This window comes from Athalia rosae, chromosome 3 (genome assembly GCF_917208135.1).
Source record: "Athalia rosae chromosome 3, iyAthRosa1.1, whole genome shotgun sequence".
NCBI classification, from domain to species: domain Eukaryota; kingdom Metazoa; phylum Arthropoda; class Insecta; order Hymenoptera; family Athaliidae; genus Athalia; species Athalia rosae.
The window spans coordinates 439,274-460,821 of NC_064028.1; the positions used below are offsets into that span (position 1 = coordinate 439,274).

Consider the following 21,548-nt stretch of genomic DNA (forward strand, 5'->3'; position numbering starts at 1 on the left):
AACAGTACATCTGATTGATTTGTTTAGTTGATGTGAAAGTTTGTCTAGAATTTTTCATTCAATATGAACTTTGACGAATGGATGAACATCGCGCTAGAGAAAGCGAACGAGGCTTTGAAATCAGGGGAAGTTCCAGTGGGGTGTTTATTTGTTTACAAAAATGAAATTATAGCGACGGGTCGTAATACTGTTAATGAAACAAGAAATGCCACTCGTCACGCAGAGCTTAATTGCATAGAGGACGTGCTCAAATACTCTGCAGAAAAAGGGTTGGACTCCAGTTCGGTTTTTCAGAATATCAATGTTATTGTTACCGTAGAGCCATGCATAATGTGTGCTGCAGCGCTGCACCAACTCAAAGTACGGAGCATAGTTTACGGGTGCCAAAATGATAGGTTTGGCGGCTGCAAGAGTGTCTTTGAAGTGCCGAAACTTTATGATTTCCAAATATCAATTACTAGTAACGTCAAAGGAGATGAAGCACTGCAACTGCTCAAAGATTTTTACAAAGGTACGAATCCAAACGCGCCTATTTCTAAATCAAAGAAAGGACGAAAAACGGAAATCAAGTCACAAAACAGTTGAATTGAATTTCATTTATATTACTTGTTACTCGACTGGTAACTAGCTTTTATCTTCAATAAACTATCCCTATTTTTGTTCTTGTTTCAAATTTTGACTAAACAAGATCATCTTTTTTCTTTGATTCTTCAGTACTGTTCATCTATATTTATTTCGATTATTGCTAGAAGGTAGAAGTTTAAAATTTCAATTATTCTCAAATTCACATTAGTAGCAATCAAGGTAGCATTGAAACTAAGCATTTGGAAAAAAATAGTTTTTTTATTACAAAAGAGACATTAACTTTTTCAAAAAATAGTAAAATTCAGTTAATATATAAAATATTTTTGATTCTCAATGCCATTTCCGGGATTGTTCAGTACGAAACGACCTGGGGCTTCAGTCTATCTACACATGATGTCTACTAATAAATAAGTACAGAGTTACTGCGTTGCTCTTCAGTTAAGTGTATGTATATCTGAAACATGATGATCTTCCGGTACTCGACTGTCATGAATAAAATCAACTAGTATCATCATTCTGCGTGCATATTGTACACAATTGTCGACGACCTTTTATCAATCACACCACGTAGGGTCAAGTTCACATTTTCCTTGATACCATCTCACCAGTAGTTGATTCTTCAAACTGTAATCTTTGAGTACCATTGTTTTTGTCTGAAAATTATGTAAAAAAATATGCTCAACGTAAAGAAATAAACAATTGTAAATATTTGAATGTATAAGATAAGAGAAAGAAAATCAGTCACGTTCATTTCTATTCTCACTATCACTCACAATTGGGGGCGGGAAGACCCTTTGGAAGTCCATAGCGTTTTGATGTTCTCGGTAACTCGCCTTCAAAATATCTCTAGTTTCATCCGTGAAACACGGTTTACATAACTGGCATTCAACGCGGAAACAATCGTCACATTTACTGCAAACTTCCGGTAGTACCACCAAATTTTTATCGGCTATTTCCATGTCTTCCTCCTTTTGGCTTCTGCAGACATACCATTGCCCACATTATCTTTTGAGATAGAATTCACATAGATAAATGCACATACTTACTTCGGCCTCAGTGAGTCCTTTTTGACTCTCTGTCCGATCCCAACGAGTGCAAATAAATTGAAAAGAACTTGCTCGTAAAGCAGTTGGTTAGGTGGATAATGAGCCGATGATAAATTTGGAGACATATTAGCTTCCATGACGAAGACGTTAAGATCTTCGTCCAGAGCAAAATCAAATCGCACCATTTCGAAAAAGTTCTGCCGGTTTTTAAACCTTTTCAGAACATCTTTAATAAGGGATTCTTTGTTCAGCGTGATCTCCCTTATCGCTTCGTTCACGTTGTCCCAGACCTTTTGTGGATCTTTGCCCTGCGATCTCACGTAACTGTCAAAAGAATCTTTCATGGAAAATCCCAAGTTAACATAATAGTTCGTGAGCGATGGAACCTCCCAGATCGGAAGATAGTCATCCCCGACGACGTACTTGTCGATGTTTTCAGGATCGAAGGGATAATATTTAACGGGACAAAACCTGAAGAGAATATCCCCTTTATATACGTATACCCTGGTCGGATCAACGGACGTTATAACGGTATAAACACCTACGTCGAATTTATAACCGTCCACTAAAAAGGGCCTTTCTATGAACTCTTGAACGAAGGATCCTTCTGAAGTCAAGTCGAGATCTGTGATATTTAAAATCTGAATTCCGCGGTGAGCATTTGATTTTTGTACAAATGTTTTTTCGGGATTTTCCTTGACGTATTTAAGCAGAGCTTTTTTGTCTTCCGGAATTTTGAACGCCGATGGCAGATGATTAGTCACGCCAGAAGTTGAAAGATCAACTTTATTCGTAATGTAGCCACACCCTGGAAAGTGGTTTACTTTTTGATGAGGCTGAAGACTGTTTAGACTCGGGTATAGGGATCGGAATGGGTAATCGTGTGCCCATAGCAAATCCCAGTCTGAAACGTTCGTTCCGCGTTGAAATCCAATGCGCTCCAAGACAGCATAAACGTGTTTCAGATAACCAGAGTCTAGGTTCCTTCCGTAAGCCCAAAATATCGGACGCTTTTCGGTGATCAGAACTTCCTTTATCTCGACTTTTGTAAAGTATTCCTTCCAGTGGGAAATCGATGCGTAAATGCCGTATAGGATCACAGGAGCTAAGACCACGAATATAAGTGTTTTGAAAATCACTTTTACCTTTGTGTGCAAGACTGTGGCACTGCCGGTATTTCTGTCCTAAAAAATATATAAATAAGATGAGATAAATTGCAAGAGTTAAATGTAAACAGAATGGTCATCACTTGAGGAAAAACGCACACTACTGTTATTTGCTTATCATTTTGAAAATACTCGCATTAAATGTAAAGGATGAAATTCCTTACCTTATTTTCATTTAGTTTTCTGGAATAGTTATGAGTTTCCTCTCTGGAAAGAGAGGATGTTGTTCGTTTCTTAAGAGTCATCGGAGCAGTTATACTTCATATCGACTTTAGGAAGTCAAGTTAAGATCACACAAGCCATCGTTGAAAAGTACCGTTTCTCATCCCCGCCACTTTTCGTATAGCCACGCACGTGGCATGCATGTCGAAGGAACTGACGTTGGAACTGAATTTATATCCAATCCGTTCAAATAAAAAAATGTGGAAGAAAGTACGCGACTCTCGGTTCTTAAGTTTAATTCTTCTCTAAGTTTCTCCCTTCGTTATGTTAGTTTGGCTTTATTTATAGTCGACGGATTTGTGTTTTTAGGGACATCAGAAAATAGTCGTTCGAATGATTTGAAGAATCTATAATTTTTTGCTCCAAAACCACAAAATTATGAAGGGGTATACCTACCTTTGTTTTCTCTCGGTTTGGGGTCAAAAACGAACTATTTTTTGCTTTTTAGTGCGAAGAAGTTCATATGCAGGTAAAATTAGGATCTCAGGTGCCGCATCTTTCGAAGATTTAAAAAATTCCCGGTACAAAATTAGCTAGTTTGAAGCAAGTTTGAAGGATGCCCAGAGGTCGCTCCCGAACAACTTCCTCCCTGCCTGACTGTCGTCGCCGCTTCTTTTCCGCTAAAGTAGCCATCAAACGCAACATGGGTTTCCAGAATATTTGGTACTCTCACCCCCGTAAATATGGCCAGGGATCGAGATCCTGGTGAGTAATTAATGCTCAGTTATTTATCTTTCTCAAAAATCCGAAGTTGCTCTCTCATGTCTCTAAAGACAAACCGCTTTGATGAATGTTATTGTTGCGGCATGGCCTAGAGTTCTATCCCACATGTACTGGTGAGAAGACAAGGTGAATTAAATTAGTTCTCTCCATCAAGCGGTAAATTCCACCAAAAATAATTCAAACTTTAGTTGATTTTTTATAGTAGATATAAATTTCTGATTCAATATCACCCAAATCCGTTTATCTTTTGCAACGTTCTTGTAGGTTATGTTTATGACGTCACTTGCCAATTGCAATGTTCCCCATATAGTGGAAAAATCTAATTTTAAATCATACCAGATAGTTCTGCTGTAGAATAATAAGATAGAAAAGTCCCATGCTGTACATCAATTTCAAATTTTCCCCCCTCGACTTTTTGTTATTTTACACAAAAAATTCAGGCACGATCTATGAAATCAACAGTATTCTGCTATGTGATGATCACATTACACTTCTTTGCTTGTGGGAATATTGAAGCAAGTTGACCACACAAATGATTTTGTTTTTCAGTCGGGCGTGCGCCAACAAGCATGGGCTTATTCGTAAATATGGCCTAAATATTTGCCGACAATGTTTCAGAGAATACGCTGCAGACATTGGCTTCAAGAAGGTAAAGACAATCCGAATTTTATATAAGTTTGTTACAACCCCTATCGATTCCAACTTTTTTAGGATTATGAGTTGAGTTAATTTGTACATCAACGTGCTGTAATTCAAATCTACATGTACACACTGATAACAATCCCCAGTACGGTTCTCATTTAAAAAATTTCACCATTAAATTCGAAATTTTATTTAACAATTGTTCTTGAAATGTAATGAAATTTGATTATTTGGCCATTAATCCTGTTTTCCATTATGATTTCAGCTGGACTAAACTTAGAACACCATAGCTGCGCTGATTCGTATAATTAACAGGCATGCAGTTTAAAAATAAGAATGAAGCCATTGTTTTCAATTAAAGTACATGCTCTGTTCGTGATGGGAAATCAGTAAAACTGGCTCAAAAACAAAAAATAGTTATTTTTCTCTCTTCCTTTGCTATATACAAATTGAGCACCTTTTCAGGATAAATAATACATAAATATTTACGTATTGCATTCAACTGGCGCATATCTCGGTCACTTATTCTCTGTTCCTTCAACCCTTTGCAAATCTCTGTAAAAATTAAGTTCATATTGTAAATAGTTGGTTAATTTTAGTGAGTTATAAAGGTAATTCTTCCAAAATAAAACTCGCCTGCGTCGCCTGAGCAACTAAAGCTAGCATAGATTTCTTGGGTGGTCTACAAAATTTGCTAGAGCCTTCTTGACAACATAGATTTGGAAAACAATCAATGGTTCGATTACAGGGTTGTGGAAACAAGTCTAGAACCGGTGGTGGAGCCATTTGGCACTGCAAGTATCCGATTAGGGACATCAGAGCTGCAATTATGAAGGATCGGAAAATTTAGTCAGTTTCTTTGAATGGTTTTAAAGCAAAAATTTTTTATGATGAGAAGAATCAAGGAATTTAATGCGATAGATTGAGAACAAATAAGTAGTAGCAAAAAAGATGGAATATCAGTTTTCGTTCGAATAAGTAATTTAAGTCATATGTCAAAACGTCACTGACTTGACCACAAATCTCAGAGTTAATTGAATTTATAGTAGTGCTACATGTGTCTAGTTTTTCTTATTCCAAATTAGGTCAAGATCGGGCCAAATACAGACGCTGGTTACAATCAGTTGGGTATCTATGTTAGGTGTGCCTTTTACTTTCCACGCGTCATATTTACTGGGAGTCGATTTATCTGGCATACGTGCAGAAAAGAAAAATAAATAATGGATCGAGTCAAAGATTTTACGAAGTAAAGCTTTTTGCTTAAAAATAATTCAGGTACTATGTTTTCGCTTACGAGCATGGGTACGTGGAAAGGGAAGCTGCGTCCAAACGGGGGCTGCAGTTCGACAGTAAAGTTTAAGGTCCTTGTCCGGGCAGCAGACTCGTCTTTCTTCTTCGCAGTCGAAATCAGTTTGGCATTTTTTAACGGGTAGAAATTCGGGCACCGGTTCCTTGGGGCACATACGACTCACTCCCAAAACGGCTGCATGCAGTAAACATGGAAAATACAAGTCGTTAGCTTTAGCTCAAACATTTACCAGTACAGGTGAAGACTGGAAGACTATATTTTTAATCAGAGAAGAAGAGTCAACAATAAATGTCGACCGCTAAGTTTTGGAATGAATAATAAATGAGACCGTTTTAAAATGGGTTGGAAGTTTCTGGATATTTCAATCATTGTTCATGGAATCGAAGAAAAAAGTCGAAATGATTGATTTATCTGACATTGGGACTAATAATGAGAGTGAGGGAAATTTTGCGATCTGCGAAGTTTGCGTGTGGTACCTGAAGCATCGGCTCAACTAGAGCAAGCTACAGAGGGGTGGTCATAACGCATGTGCACGTATGAATCCACTACTCGTTCGAGTGTTGGTCCTTTTTTTTCAGTATGCAGGATTCACGTGCGTAGCAACTAGTACTGAAATAAGTTATTCGCACGACTCATAAAGCAGCTTGAAATCGCGTGCTTTCGGCACGCGTTTTACGGTTACGAAGTACCAAAGGCGAGGACTAAAATTCACGGAATTACTGTCAAGTAATTGAAACCGCATAGCAGCAGCAGTATAGCGATTCCTAATCGATGCAATGAGATAGTAATGGTAAAAAATACACATGTGCATAGGTATTTGCATGAACCCATACGAAATCCGCTTTTGGTATTAAATCTATACCTATACCTACGGCGAGATTTTGGATATGATTGATTACCGCGTTTCCCATATAACGATACATCATTTGCTGTATAATTTCATCGACTACTTTTCAATTGCTTTTCGAAGATACCTCATCGTCTACAAACATTACACTCATGTTCTTGTAGATTTCATTCCATTATTTATAGGTACATAATATGTAAATACGGTTACACGAGAGAACGAGTTTTTTTGAATAATTTATTTATACGCTGCATAGCCGCAGCTGATTACGACCCTGCTGTTGCTGCAGCGACTACTGTTGCCGCAGTAATATTCCTATCGAGCGTAATCGGAAATTGAGACAGAGAATGAAAAACGAAAAAAATGGAGAGAAACAGAGTTGTTCGTGATTGCAGTATCGTGCAATAATTATACTGTCCGTGGGTTACGTGGATGAAACGTGTTATCGGGGCAGTTTTGAGCCTACCACTGCACGGGGCTGAGGACCGTGATTTTTCGATGTAACGCCTCCAAGATCTCACAGAAATATGCAGGGTATCCAGCTTATTCATTTGATTTCTAGAAATCTCAGCGATTCATTTTCGGACGCTCTTTATTTCTTGTGATATTCCTAGAGCGGGTTGAACGATCGCGCCCCTCACCCGATGCTATAGGATTGTTGTAACCCTGGATGTTATGCCGGGTAGATTATGCAATCGAAGAAACTACCAAACCGCTAAACCTGCTGGCGGTATAGTGAGAGCAGTTGTAACCCGAGGAATATTAACATTGCGATAAGCGTCAATTTCAAAGCTGCGAAACCTTATGAAATTATTGTAACACCGTTGCATCTTTTTCTCGATACTCATCCGCAGCTTGAATATCATTTCTGAATTAGCTGAATGAAACAACTGTGATTCGAGAATAAAGTGTAGGATTCACGAAATCATAGTGAGAAAAGAAGGAAAAAAGACGTTTCACAGAAAAAGAATAGCGTCATTAGAAAAAAACTAGAACATGAGAAAAATGATACGGTCGCATTCTGACTATTCGTGCTTTCCGCTGTTCTTTTTTAATAAGCACAAGGGCTGTTTAGTCTAGGCGAACAATGTCGGTGTAAGTATCGAAACCCGCAGCTAATTGTTAGAAAGTATCATGTGCCATAAAATATTTCGTGTATCAAGAACCAGTTTAGCTTATTGCCTTGAAACGAATTTGAAAGGCAATGAAACAAACATGTGTGTTTCACGCCTTGCGCACACCTATGCGATATTATATATTATTGTTGAGAAAAACGAGTTTAGCGCTACAATGTTTTGCCAACCTTTGTAAAAATAGAAAATATATACCTACATATGCATATAGATATTTATACCATAATATTTTTCCGATGCTGCGGTGAAAATGCGTTTTAAGCTTGCGACGTGTTACATAAACGTAACTCTATGCGTATGAAGGAAAAGAAACAGAAACCGAAAGAAAACTGGCTAATTTCTATAACGAAAGTTTGAAAAATTCGCCTTCCGGATTCTAATTGCACCTGCAAAAATTCTTTTTCCCAACAGACCGATCCATTGAAGTAGAAAAGTTGAGTTTCGCCTAATTTTATCTTGATTTTCGAATCCGAAAGAACGGAGAAACATTCAGATTTTATCTCTTTGAATATACATTTTGCAAAATTACACGGGGACGCACGTATGCCGTGTAGATATACGTACACGTACAGATATACCTACACACGGATATTATAAAGTCGATGTACGAACGCGGTTTTAAAGTGTTTGTCTTGTATTCGACGATAACGTGTGCAACTGTATGTTTTAAATTACATTATGTGTGCCGTCCAATCGTTCTGCGTACGTGTGCAAGCGTACGAACGATAATAATTATATTCGTGTGTACGATATTGTAAAACACAAGTGTCGTTTATAAAGCAGCTAGATCTGCCTATTATAGGTGAAATACATTTGTACACCTATAGTTATAAAATCAATACCTATAATACTTGACGCGCTTTAGTGTTCGTCACAATCATTGCGATAGAGGCATGTCCTATGCCCGTATACCGTAATGCACGATATGGCGACGCTAATTACTACGACAAATCGAAAGAAATAACCGCATAGATTACGTTTCCCGTTCTAACAATTAATCGTTCGATTCGTTTTCACATCAAATTTTTCGAGTATCAGCTACATCTACATACCTACACATCGAAACCAATGAAGTGCAAGATAAATGTTAATTGGAAAAAGTCGTTCTCCTCGCATTACCTCTCGACAGCTCATTTCTTATACAGCTCTTTTGAAATCCGTCTCAATTTCTTTGCGCGAACAATTCTGAAGAGACGAATAAGATCCTCATAATTAATATATTTCGGTTATCGATTCAATGCCCGTGATATTTATTCGGATTTGGAATACCCTGGGAACGCATCACGATCAGAATGATCGGACGGTAGGGGTATAGTTATCGCGATAACGATATTATTTCATCCAACATTCTCTGATTCGCCGTCGTAGAAGACAGCGTACGTTGTTCGATCGTTGAAGAAGAATCGAAATTCTTCCGCGCTGCCGTAAATCCTGGGCCGACACGCTGCTAACGTACAAGGAACTCGAATATGGTATCGCGTCATAATGTCGTAAGATTGGTAAACGCTGGTTCTCAGGACGATGGCCGAAAGCCAAAATCAACCCGCACCCAAACCTAAACCCCGCTGCAGGCCTGGGCCATGAATTACTCATGCGAAAACGTCGCAAGCTGTCCCTCGTGAACTACGAGCAGCTTTTTCCGCACCGCCACGTCATCGCCAGTAGCATAGATATATTGAACTCTATGCTGGTCGCTAAATATGCTGCATAGAGTGAAATTGTAAATGTAGTTAGCCATCCGTGAAATTCCGTACCATTCCTCCTCTCTCCGCACTTTTCTTTCTGATTTAAGTAAATAATTGAATTTAGCAAAAATAGACTTACAGTTCTTATGTTAAAAATGCAATTATAATCGCGAATATTTATCGATAATTAACGTGTTTTGCCCGCGAGTTAATTTCATGCGGCAGCATTCATTCCAGCTCATTAATTCCCAGTACATAAATAGTGCCGTGTCGTTAACATTTATCGCGAATGGCTTTTAGGGAGTTACATAATGGCTTGTAGCTGATAATGCCTAAAGTATACGTGTATACCTTAGTACCTGAATGTGTGTACGATATCCATGTACACCTACATACCTACATAGGTACATATATAGCCGTGTACATGTACGCGTACACATAATATCTGCCCAGCTGCAGATGCTCTCGCTGTGGGTAGAAATACATGTATCTTCACAAAATAATACACGCATCATTATCACATCGCATCATGATTATTATACCACTCCCGGAGTAGCCCACCGCTGCAATGTACATCGACTAAATGAAAGTTGCGCAACCAGCAGCGGCAACGACGATTCTAAAGTGCCTCGTGTGATTGTATTACTATGTGTATCGTATAAATAACCCTGTTTAAATTGATACCGTTTATACTCTGGTATAAACGGAGAAAATACAACAGCGTCGCGCCACCGTCGTAGCCGTACACAGATTTATCCGTCCGTACGACCCGTCGCGCCACGAAATTAATTTCCACGTGTATACACGCTTGAGAAAAAGGGTTGTTTCCGACACGCTCGAATATTGCGGTCATCGCTGGAATTCCACCGGTGCGATTGAATTCATGAAAATCTCTTTGTCGTGAGACTGTGACTGATAAATCGGACGTTACAACTTCGAACGCCTTCGTCACATACCGTGCGCGCGTACATTATTTCACTCCTTTACCCGTGAGACCAAATTACCCGAACGACTCGTTCGCCCCTAACTAAATTCTCGTCAAGGGTCGCTCGGCAAAGTCCCTTTGTCCCATTTTATTCCCGTTGGCTCGCCCGTTTTGTATCCTCTCCAACAGCAGCAGCACGAAGATGCCTCATTCGCATTCGGATCTCGCACGTTTCGGAGCACAACAGCGCAGCTATGTCGTTCACGCGTTGAAATGAAGATGTTTCCAGTTTCCAGTGAAATTTTAACCAGTCTGGAAATGATAGTTTATCTGAATTATCCGCACTGCATCCTAGTGCAGGAAACGATTCCCGGATTGCAATCGTAAAAATTCCGACAACCGAACAAACTGGGTACAATCGGATTCTACTTATTCTAGGTTTTCAGTTATTCCCTACCTACCTCCACAACGTTCCTAAAATACCTGACCAAAGATACTTCACTGGTTTCTTAAAACGGACTGTACCCTCTCACCGCTGCACTTGACGCTAACAACTCGACAAGGATTAGGCAGCTTTTGACTTTCAAGTTAAATATTCACGACGTGCTTTACACGGTGAAGGAATCAAGTCTGCGTTTGAAATTCAGCACCAATCGATGATGAGCCTCAAAAAAACATCGATTGAAAAATTCCTTCCTTCCTAACAGCCTCGTGAAAGTTTTTTCTCTTCTGTCTCGCTTATTCGATACGCTGAAAATAATACGATTGTGAAGAAAAAAAATTGATAGCAAAAAACGAAGAAACGAAATTGAGGTAGGTACTCGATAATCACATCGGTGAGATAGTTTTGCGACAGATGTGCAGCGAACTGTAATTTCTTGTGGAGTAATTCGGGTGTCATTCGCACATCGTGATTGCAGAGATTGGTTTGCGCTGTACCGAATTGATCGGGTAGATTGCTGGAATGAGCGAGTGAGCGACCGAGTGACTGACTGACTAACGCAATATACCGGAAGTACTTAAAAACCGGCAGAGCGAATCAATTCGTTTTAACTTTTGAGCGGCTGGTGCAGGAACAGGAGCACCGGTGGTGCACATATGGGACAAACGAAAATCCGCAAGATCGATTATGGCGTAATAATTGATTCGGGTTCGCGAGAACGATCGATACAAGTTAACCGATCAAGGATCATAAACCGCAGAGAAATAATCGTAATGACCGCGATAACAATACCTGTGAACGAATAGCTGGCAGTCTTCCGTGCCACGATTTCCAGCAAGTCGATTAGAAATCGTTAGCCTATTTCCGATTTTCTTGTCTCTCTTCTTCCACTTCCTTTTTCCCTAGTTTATATCAACAGCTCCGATAGAAGGCGAATTACGGCGAACTTCCGAGCCTAAATTCTAATCGGGCACTTCCTGCCACCGTCACCCTCATTATTAGGACCGTGACACAATGCTCTAAAAGATAACGAAAGATATATGGGCATCGCGTTATAAGCCGCAAAAGCTTCTTTTATGAGCAGATTGTACGAAAAAAAAATAAAAGGTGTGCCAATAATCAATCGGAGAGCAGCAGTCTCAATAGTTACATCGGGGGTCGGGTTGTGCCTGCGCAGATATCGCCTCTCAATCAACGGATCTGTATAAAATCGGTCCAGAGACAGTATTGCCGAGCTCAAAAACGAGTCATTTGCCATCTTCGTCGGTCGCGGATCGCGAGTAAAAAAGCCTATAGATCATCGGTATGCGTTATAGGTACGAACGTGTGAGTATACCTATCTATAGGCCTATGTATTTGCTTTGAGTTGTACTCGTATATTTGTATCGGTATGCGCTTGGAAACTTGCCACACGGACGGCTAGAGGAGCAGATACTCGACAACCGGAGGAGCCTCGCCTCGAGTTCCTCGGGGTACCGGAGGAATAAGACTACTTGGGTTTAAAATGATTTAGAACTGAATTACAAAACCGTGTACGGTAGAAAAATAAAGAAAAATATTTCTCCCAATCTACGGTATCTATATACAGTTCTAGCTGTCCAGCTACGCTCCTGTAATTTCTCACCCGCAACGCGCCGACATATGTATACGTTTATATTTAAATAGAACAAAAATCCTCGCCTTGGCATTTTTCTTTCACTCACTCGTTCTGTCTCTCCCGCGTCGCGATGTTAAAACTTTACATCTCTCCTCTATCAATTATAATTATTGTTATTCCAAAAGCTGTTGCAGAAATACGCAAAATAAATATAATGAAGATAATTTGTATTTTCAATTTATAAACTCATCTCGGACACGTTGATTACACCGTACACGTCTATTTAACTCACGCGTAGATGAATACGTGCAACGTAGAGTCTCTGCCAATGGAGGGGACTGCTTATAAATAATTCTCGAGCGCGTAAAACGAAGAGACAAAGTTGTAAGCCAACTAGTCGAGCCCCAAGGCTTAGCACCGCTGCTGTTGCTGCCTTTCTTCAGTGGGTCAGTAGTATTAGCTACTGTATTAGTCGGCCTCGTCGATCCGAATTCTCAATAAAATGTTCGGATGACAATCACAAGCACGTCGACTTTCGATTATGCCCGTGACCCTCGTCACCTCGCTGAAACGAAATTGATGAAGAAAACTGAGAAGAAAGGGAAAGAAATACTTATTATCTCAAACAACTCATTGTTACTTTCTTCCGAAGCAGCAGATATTTGTTATACATTCGAAAAGTTTTCATTCCCATTCTCTTTTCGTTCTCGTATTTTATTCTTGCGGTTGTCTTACCGCACAAATCTCGCGACTCGATACCTAGCTGCGGATCGCTGCAGATGTTCGCTAGTATACAGAGATACGTTTGTGAAATTTATTTTTCCGTTTCAACGTACGGTATATTTCTCAATAATCTCGCTTTCTCAGTGAAATACGACCGATGTTGATGCTCAGGCGGATATCACACGTAAAGATAACGCCAAATTTGTTCTACCTATACAGTCAATGGTGTTTACCTTCATTTTTGTGAACATTCGACGTACCTATTCGACTCCTAGGTAAGACATGATTTTTTCCCCACTCCATATCGTAATTCAATATCCCGGCTAAACTGCCGCATGAGACCGCAGGTTCTGAGGTTCACCATTTGCACCCTCCTTGGGGTTGTTTTATCGATACTCACGTCGGTGTTGGGGTTCCTTTGGCGGGGCAAGAATCCCCTTCCTGCACGACCTTTTGCAGCAAAGTTGATCCGTCCCTAGGAAGAGACATTCGGCGTGACTTTTGCAGGGGATGCTGAAGATCTGGGCAAAATTTCCAAGATCGGTTTTCGGACAGATGTACTCGGGAAATTTCACGCCAGGCCCCTTCACCAAAGATGACGAGGACGAGGAGGACGATCGACTAGCTATCGGAGATAACCGCACCTCGGTTTTCACGTTCGAATTCACTCTGGTCGGGATAACTGTGAACAAATTTCGTCAGGGTCAATTAGAGAGCATTGTAATCATATGAATGGTTACACGGGTCGCGCAACAGATGCGACCATAAATTTCCAATGAAAACAGCAGCGCGCTAAAGTTTCCAACTCCTCGGTTACCATATCGAGATATTGGCGAGTAAAAGAGGTGGAAGTAGCTTGTTTACCACGTTCGGGCACGTAGGCAACCAAGCCGGCCCTTCCGTTGAAATGCGATTCGAATTTGAGTCGAGGCTACGTGCCTTTCTGCTCGTTCGCTACTCGCAAGTCGGAATGCAATTCGATCGAAGGGCCTCGTGCCCACGATCTCATTAGGTATAAATAGGAATACTCACGTATCGTAAGAACGAAAATTCGATGAGTTATAATTCGATTGTAATCAAGTTCTGCGTAGAACGAAAATTTGAAAGTTCGCGTAGGTGCGGCGATCCCAGCATAAAAATTTAATTATTCAAGCCGCTAACTGGACAAAGATATTCATAAGATGAAAAACGATAAATCGTTTTGCGAACGCGTCGCAGATTATGGCGATAACCGTTGAAATGAATGCTCTTGGTTCGCTATAACTATACATGATCGAACGAAAAAACGCATCAGCTGAAGCTGGAGAACGACGAGAACCGAGAAGCTTCACCGGTCGGGATGTGAGACATGGCAGTCAGAGTGAGCGTTGCCAGCAGTCCCCCTGCTTCGCTCGTTATCAGGCTCATGGCTACCTCGGAGAAGGACGACGAATTTACTTTACAACGAAGGGCTGCGGCAGTTATACACCTATACCACATACCATTACGGTGTAATGTAGTGGTGCAGAAGTTGAGGAGAGACTGGCTGAACTCGTCGAGCATGTATCCACTCGCTAAGGAGAGTTGTTACGTGTGCAGGAAATTCGGTATACCTGTATATACCTATACATCTCAAAGTTGGTACATGGACAAGTGAGCCCATCGTAAGGTCAACCACGGGTGTCCCTATAGCTATTCGACAACGAAAATCCAGGCAACCATTTGCCGTTGCTGTTGGGATCGAAGGTAAAAATGAGTTCCGTATGGGCAACCGGTCCAATCAGCGGTTTGGTGACTCCGAGATTTTTAAATGGATAATGATTCCTACCACAGTCCAATTCTCGATTCGTTTGAAACGGATATCGGTATCGATGTCCTGATCTTTTCTAGAAGCTAGAATATAGATTAACCCAAGTATATGAAATAAAAGCACGAGTTTAAATAGATACCTTAATAATGATACGATAGCTGTATTGGCAAATGCGATGTGATGAATAACGATGAACGATCGAATACCCAGTTGATACTGTGAAAGGGAAGGGTGATCACGCACCTGTGTTCGTGTTTATCTCTTGCGCCTGCACATAGCCGCTGTAGCACGTGGAAGCCAACGATATTAGAATTAATCGGAACAAGACGATGTTCGAGTACCATCCGATCTCGCAGCAGCGAACAGCTATACTCGGGTTGAACGACATGGTTTTTGATAAACCACTTGCACTACGTGTTAAGCAAAGCGAGGTACGAGTTGTACTGATTATCAGTAACTGCTTCTTTGGTTTGGTCGCGGATCAGTTTCTGGGTGAAAAACTTTCTCGCAAACTGAATTTAACGGGATGCGGCACAACTGCAGAGTCCGGGTATTATAACCAGGTTTATATTTTCGATCGAAAGAGAAAGGATTCATATACCTAGAACTCGGAACGGTGTTGCGTACACCATTGAATAATGGCTATTATATAATGTATAGAGCATAACTGCCTTCGACCATTACGCGGGATAAACAGGATACTCGTAGGCCATATACTTGTAATATATCCACGACGTAGGCGGATGATCCATTTCGCTCTTGCCAAAATCTCTGAAAAATTTTTTCACGTTTTTCCTAGGCTTATAAAGAACGATCGATGATTGCTGTTTGTAATTCCGTTGCCGGAGAAATGTATACCCGTACATGTAGGTAGGATAGGTATTTCGATGAACCTTGCGCGTGTGTAAACCGCACGTTGCATTATTATGGGAGAGCAACGCGTTTAGGGGAGGTAAAGAGACAGCGACAAATTGCAAGAAATCCAGAAGGGTGATCGAATAGTTTTTAATCCAAAACTAGCGGGGTGTGATAATAGATGATGATTCGAGAACGTTATAATTCGACCCCAGCTCATGGCTGCGTCCCAGTTTTGAGCAGCGGCCAACTCTTATCGAATAAAAACATTAAACATTATTACGCACACTGCACTAGCAGGGATCCAACGGGCTCACGAGCACACGGACATCGCGTATGCATATACGTATCATTCGGGACGCGTATTATTTTGAGAGTGAAATGAGCAAAAGAAAATTGCGACTGTAGGTCGTAACCGCCAAAGCGACACTTTGGCAAATTGTTTACTTGCGGCGCATTATACCTATACAGTAGACATTATATTGCAAACACACGTAAAATTGATAACTACGTGTATAAGAATTCCCATATGTAAATACGTACTACATATGCTAGATCATATGTAATAATAGCGCAAAGGCATCGGGACGGTGGTGCGGATGATGCGTATATACATGAGACGTGTCGCGGGTATCGCGTAGGCGTGCCCGATACCTATCTACACTGAACGCCCGAGCTACGGCGAGGATAACCAATGCAGCACATCCAAAGGCGATTAAAAAGTATTCTTTACGCAAACTTATTCCAATTCCATTATCATCCGAACGTGTCGACGACGATAGCGAACGCCTTCTACGTTCCACCTACTCTTACCAGAACACGTCATTTACTCGCAACGGTCGCTGCATTTCAATCCACCGAGCCTACCTCGGTGTAGTCGCGGGTGGAAACGCCGAGCGGATATACGCAAAACGACGGTAAACGATGCTCGATACTTACATCGGAACATCCCATGAGAGTCCCATCTTATTTGCCATATGCTCGTCGACGACCATTTATACGGGGGTGGACGACGCACCAGATCTTGGCTCACACCTAAGATAAGCGAGAAGTATAAGTCACCTCGATGAACCGCCAATTGTGAGATTTGAGTCAATACGCTGTTTTTGTAAAAGGAACGAGGCGTTTCCTTTGCCTACCGTATCTATATGCCTCTTGTACAGGTATGCTCATACTGTTACTATGCGGTAATACTCATGGGACATAGCGTATGAGGTACGGTGTCGAGTCGGGAAGATGGTATTATTACATGGAATCATCGGCAACGGTGCTCGTAGCTGGCTTTACTGATATCTGCAGCTGTTTCTGTTACTGGACATGTCTCAACCGAGGTTCTTTTTACCTTCGTCACTCGCACCATATGACGACGCACATATTCGTGCATTTGCGCTGCTGCTGTGCCGACTGACCTTGAATCTACGGGATCCGACATCCGATGGCTGTCCTTGTATCGGCGCAGCCAATAACGGTGTCCCGCGATTCGCATTCGTATCGGCGTTTCGCTTTCGTAGCAGCTGCAACTATCAATGTTGGCAGAAATTTAGACTTGCCAGGCTACAAAGAAATTCAATCGTTGCGAAAGCGATAACGAAAAGACCAACTTGCTCAAAAAATCCACCTGCTCTCCCTCTCCCATCGATTATGCCTCAAGATCTTTCACCCTTCCATCGCATACATCAACCTCAGCGGTGGTGTAACATAAACGTGATTAAATTTTGAGTTCTTCCAGTTTTGCAACAGTCTTCAGGTCAGCGTCGAGGATTTGCTGTACGATGTTTTGGACGTCGGGGGTCGGGATTCGGGTGTATGTATGTAGCGTACTCGATATCGTTATACGGTGAGGGGCAAGCATACGTACTCACCAATACATTTGCTACATGACTATGCTGCTTGATCTTCGAAAAGGCGACTATGGTGGGGCAATGGGCGCTCTTGTAGTTGCGGGAAAATGTGTAAACTTATGAGCATCTTTCCCCTGCCACCCCGATGGCGGCTTAGACCACGCCGCATCGTCCTATCGCACGGGTAAATTAAAAATGGCGATTCAGTCGCTGTTTATGGGGAGAACGCGCAGCTTGTGTCCAGTAGGTGAAAGGTTTTAGTGGGTAAAGGTGCTCTTGAAAGGGTGATGAGTGCGCGTGCTGTTCTGCATAGACAGATTTTATACAATATAACGAATATGGATGATAATCAAAGCGAAATCAAGTTAAATACATTTCTGGGTGCCGCGGACCGTAGCGGTGGTTTGCGTGACGTAAATGGCGTTAAATCGGTTGAGGTTGACCCGCACCTGAGTCCGACGCCTAAGGCGACGGCGCAGAATTCGCCATCTTGTGGTGAAAACGGAAATATTGTAACTAGTAATAAATTTGAAAGTGGAAGCGGGAGCGGCGACCACGAAGGAGGACAGGCTGACGATGGGATCGATACGGCAGCAAAGAAGCGAAAAACTCGAAGAGGTAAACCTAAGCATAGGAAGCTCAAGCCGTATTCAAAACAGCAGATATCTTATGAGCAGAGATTAAAGTCTCGCGGGATTGGTAGCAGAATAACAAAGACGGGAAGACACCCGCCCGCACCTTACAACACGACTCAATTTCTCATGGAAGATCACAGCGATCTCCCTGATCTGGAACAAAAATTAGCTGGGGCAGCGGCCGGTGAGGCAATGCCTGTCTTCCACAAACCTTCGGCCCCTCCTCGCACGCGCGATTCAAGCTTCAGTATAGATTCGGAAGATGATTATTTCTACTCTTCACCAGAGGACGAGGAAGAATTTCTGACCAAGGAGTTTTCGAGTGCTTACGAGGACCTGCATGCGGAGCGGCTCGGAGGTTTAACTAAGTCAGAGTTGATCCAAGAGTATATCCAGCTTGAGGGAAAAGTTGATCTGTTAACAAAAAGATTACGAGGGAAAAATTTTCATCAGATGGAAGAAAGGGAGACAACAAGCGACAATAAATATTCGTCAGGAACAGAATTGGAAATAGCAAAAAAGCTGAAAATATACCAGCAAAGAATCGATGACTTGATTCAACAGAACGAACAACTCAGGAGGGAGAATGATACCCTTAAAGGACAGCGGAGGGGCAGCGTAGTTTCTAGTGTCGATAGTGAAAGCGACAGCGACAGCAGCAGCAACACCAGCTCTTGTAGTTGCACAGAAAATAGCCCGATACCTTCTCTTACACCGAGTACCCCTCAACTGACAATGAGACGAGAACATGCTTTAATGCGGGAACAACAAAAGATCAACGGATCCAGTCAGACCAATATTTCAAATATTCACTGCGCAGATAGCGACAGTAGTGATCAGGAAGACAGAGATGAAGTTCCTGCTCAAAGATTAGTGGAACGCAGCCCTAGTGTCGCTACTAATTCTGGACACATATCGAATGGCCAAGCTACTAATCAGGAAGTAAACGGTCTGCCTACATAGACGTGGGATCATCCTTTGCTCCCATCCCTTTCTCTCTCTTTTTATTTTTCATCCCTGCCTCCAAGACTGTTTTGTATATAAGATATTATATATGTGCATAATATTAATAATATAAATATACATTTACACAGTTAGTCCGTTGATAGATATGATATTAGCCAAGCTGGCATTCATAGGCAGCGGCATGGTGTACAGATGTTATTATTTCATTATTGTCCAATTATTTCACTGTCATAATTCACGCTATAAAATTAATTTGTCTCTGTTATAATACAGGAGCAGGCATTATTTGCTGAATTAAAATCTTACTGAGAAAATGGATTTGTTTAACACGTTTACGCCAATAGCCATACACATCTCGTTTTATTCAACAAATTACGTTCTCTTCTGCTTCAGTTTTCGTTTGATAGACCTCTATCGATGCCTAAGAGCTTCTTTTTCCAGAAGCTCATTGAATTATCACTACTGGCTTCTTTCTAAATCCAATTGCGAGAACTTGTCGATCTGTTTCCAAACTTCATTTGTCTGATTGATATTGCACAAAATTGTTTGAAGATGATCAAGATACCCAAACCAAAATACAAGGATGGTTTTTTTTATAGCTGTTAGAATTATGTTAATATGGTGCGCTATGAGGAGAAAACTGCAAAAAACTTTGATCAGAATCACCTTCTCATTCAAACCAGTTTCTGTGAAATTCCGTACTTTATTATCTTGTCACAGCAGATTGCTGCATCGATATTGTCGCATAGTATGGAAATAGGTTGACTTTATAGACTATGAAAACCAATTGCCTGCAACAGACCATCAACTAAAACATGCCCGGTAAAAATTACGTAGATTTTCTGTACTAAGCAAATATGCTTAATGAAACATTGTGATGAAAATACGCCCGTTAATAATTTTTAACGGGTGATGTACAATTGTATAGACTTAGATTAGGCCTAGAATTAGTTAATGGTCTGAACATAGAGTGATAAGTGACACCGCTATTTTGGTCCCTTAGAGTATTTGTTTTTTGTTACACATTAATACTTCTACTATTACTATTATTACTATCGTTAGTTATCATAGATATTACGTACACACTTACTCTACTTAGCTTTATTATAGCAATAATTCAAGTCTATGCAAGTTTGTGCTAAATACCTTTTGGTGTATCAAATGGTCAATGGAATAAATAATTACGGAGTATTATTCATTTCAATTATTTATCTCACATATAATTAGTATTATTTCATACTCTGGAACATGTGTAAATTTCATGATTCAAACTTGCTGCATACTGCAGAGAAACGGAATACCTAACAAGTGCAATACCATAATATCTGCATAATATGAAATAAATTAAAAAGATGTCTCAAATTGATAGTACTTTTTACTTTAATGCTACATGCAAACTAGAATCAGGAAGCTGTGATTACTAGCATGACCCACTTTTGCATCTTTCAGGAAATCTCATAGTTGATGAGAAGGAAAATGATAACTAAGCCAATCTATTTTTGGAGTGAAGTTATTCTTACTGATTCAGGGCAAGTGTTTTTTTAATTGAACAAGAAAAATACAGATTTAGAATATCCTAAATCTCTGGATTCAATCCTGATGCCTAGATTATGAATTAGGCATCGAGTGATACCTATTGTCTTCTCATTTCAAATGGATAGTATCAAGTTTCACTGACCAATTAATAGTCCAAATGGTAAAAAGAAACATATATATGTAAATGAGTATATTTATTGAAACCACTGTGATATATCAGTTAAATCTTATTCCAGGGGAATCTCTGACCCATGAAACATGCCAAATATTAACTTGTTTGATAAAAAAAAAATAAAAATAAAAAAAAACATTACAAATATGAATTAAACCAAATCAAAAAATGCTCACAGGCTTGCAGAGGCTCAAATTTGTGGTATTCCTCAGAAAAAGCAACTGGGGTTTTCACTATAGTTGATAATGGTCATTTTGAAATCACAAACCCATAGACTCGGACTGTAGAAGTTCTTCGCATACGTTTACTACTTCACAAAATGTTATGTGTATAGTATTATAGATTTCTAATGATAATACAAATTCATCAAAAATATATGCAATGCCACATTGTTTTCCAAATATTATTTATCAACGATGACACCTATCACAACTTCCTCTCCACGATAACTCAAGTTCTCCAATGGCTCGTTTCCAACAAAGTGCTATTTTTCTAAGGACTGGCCCATATATTTGCTCATCAAAGTGATATAGTGATGCTGACTTTTCATTCACCTGTCAATGATGTCGGCGCATACGTATACTGATCCAGTCATTGAAAATGCTAGATGAATTAATTGTCATATCAATTTCGTTTACCTACACTATCTTACCTTGTATTTGGTATCAGTTCGTAATGAACTTGAGTTTAAACTCAAGCTTGAGTGGTC

At 40.5% G+C, this 21,548-nt stretch overlaps 5 protein-coding genes across 8 annotated transcripts; 3 read left to right on the plus strand and 2 right to left on the minus strand.

The window, feature by feature from the left end:
* Positions 1-63: 63 nt before the first annotated feature.
* On the plus strand, positions 64-1,303 carry LOC105685570 (tRNA-specific adenosine deaminase 2). Its single transcript, XM_012399804.3, has one exon. It carries the CDS (start codon positions 64-66, stop codon positions 583-585), a length of 522 nt encoding a protein of 173 aa, XP_012255227.2. The 3' UTR covers positions 586-1,303.
* LOC105685565 (probable tubulin polyglutamylase ttll-15) lies at positions 824-3,479 on the minus strand. Its single transcript, XM_012399797.3, has 4 exons — positions 2,962-3,479; positions 1,632-2,815; positions 1,359-1,563; positions 824-1,238 (listed from the first exon to the last, which is right to left on the minus strand). The coding sequence occupies exons 1-4, from the start codon at positions 3,040-3,042 to the stop codon at positions 1,140-1,142; spliced, it is 1,569 nt and encodes a 522-aa protein (XP_012255220.2). The 5' UTR covers positions 3,043-3,479; the 3' UTR covers positions 824-1,139.
* Positions 3,480-3,566: 87 nt separating this feature from the next.
* LOC105685571 (40S ribosomal protein S29) lies at positions 3,567-4,798 on the plus strand. Its single transcript, XM_012399805.3, has 3 exons — positions 3,567-3,724; positions 4,292-4,391; positions 4,650-4,798. Exons 1-3 carry the CDS (start codon positions 3,576-3,578, stop codon positions 4,656-4,658), a joined length of 258 nt encoding a protein of 85 aa, XP_012255228.2. The 5' UTR covers positions 3,567-3,575; the 3' UTR covers positions 4,659-4,798.
* LOC105685569 lies at positions 4,781-17,429 on the minus strand. Of its 4 annotated transcripts, XM_012399801.3 has the most exons (7): positions 17,291-17,429; positions 16,829-17,209; positions 16,629-16,724; positions 13,446-13,727; positions 5,679-5,867; positions 5,021-5,205; positions 4,785-4,939 (listed from the first exon to the last, which is right to left on the minus strand). In XM_012399801.3, exons 2-7 carry the CDS (start codon positions 16,860-16,862, stop codon positions 4,922-4,924), a joined length of 804 nt encoding a protein of 267 aa, XP_012255224.2. In that variant the 5' UTR covers positions 16,863-17,209; positions 17,291-17,429; the 3' UTR covers positions 4,785-4,921. The 4 variants fall into 4 exon arrangements, with proteins under 4 accessions (XP_048508410.1, XP_012255224.2, XP_048508411.1 ...); XM_048652454.1 differs by lacking the exons at positions 16,629-16,724; positions 16,829-17,209; positions 17,291-17,429 and adding an exon at positions 15,977-16,108; XM_048652452.1 differs by lacking the exons at positions 16,629-16,724; positions 16,829-17,209; positions 17,291-17,429 and adding an exon at positions 15,078-15,387.
* Positions 17,430-17,681: 252 nt separating this feature from the next.
* Positions 17,682-21,242, plus strand: LOC105685566 (protein HEXIM1). The gene has a single exon (XM_012399798.3). The coding sequence runs from the start codon at positions 17,818-17,820 to the stop codon at positions 19,126-19,128; it is 1,311 nt and encodes a 436-aa protein (XP_012255221.1). The 5' UTR covers positions 17,682-17,817; the 3' UTR covers positions 19,129-21,242.
* The last annotated feature ends 306 nt before the right edge of the window (positions 21,243-21,548 follow it).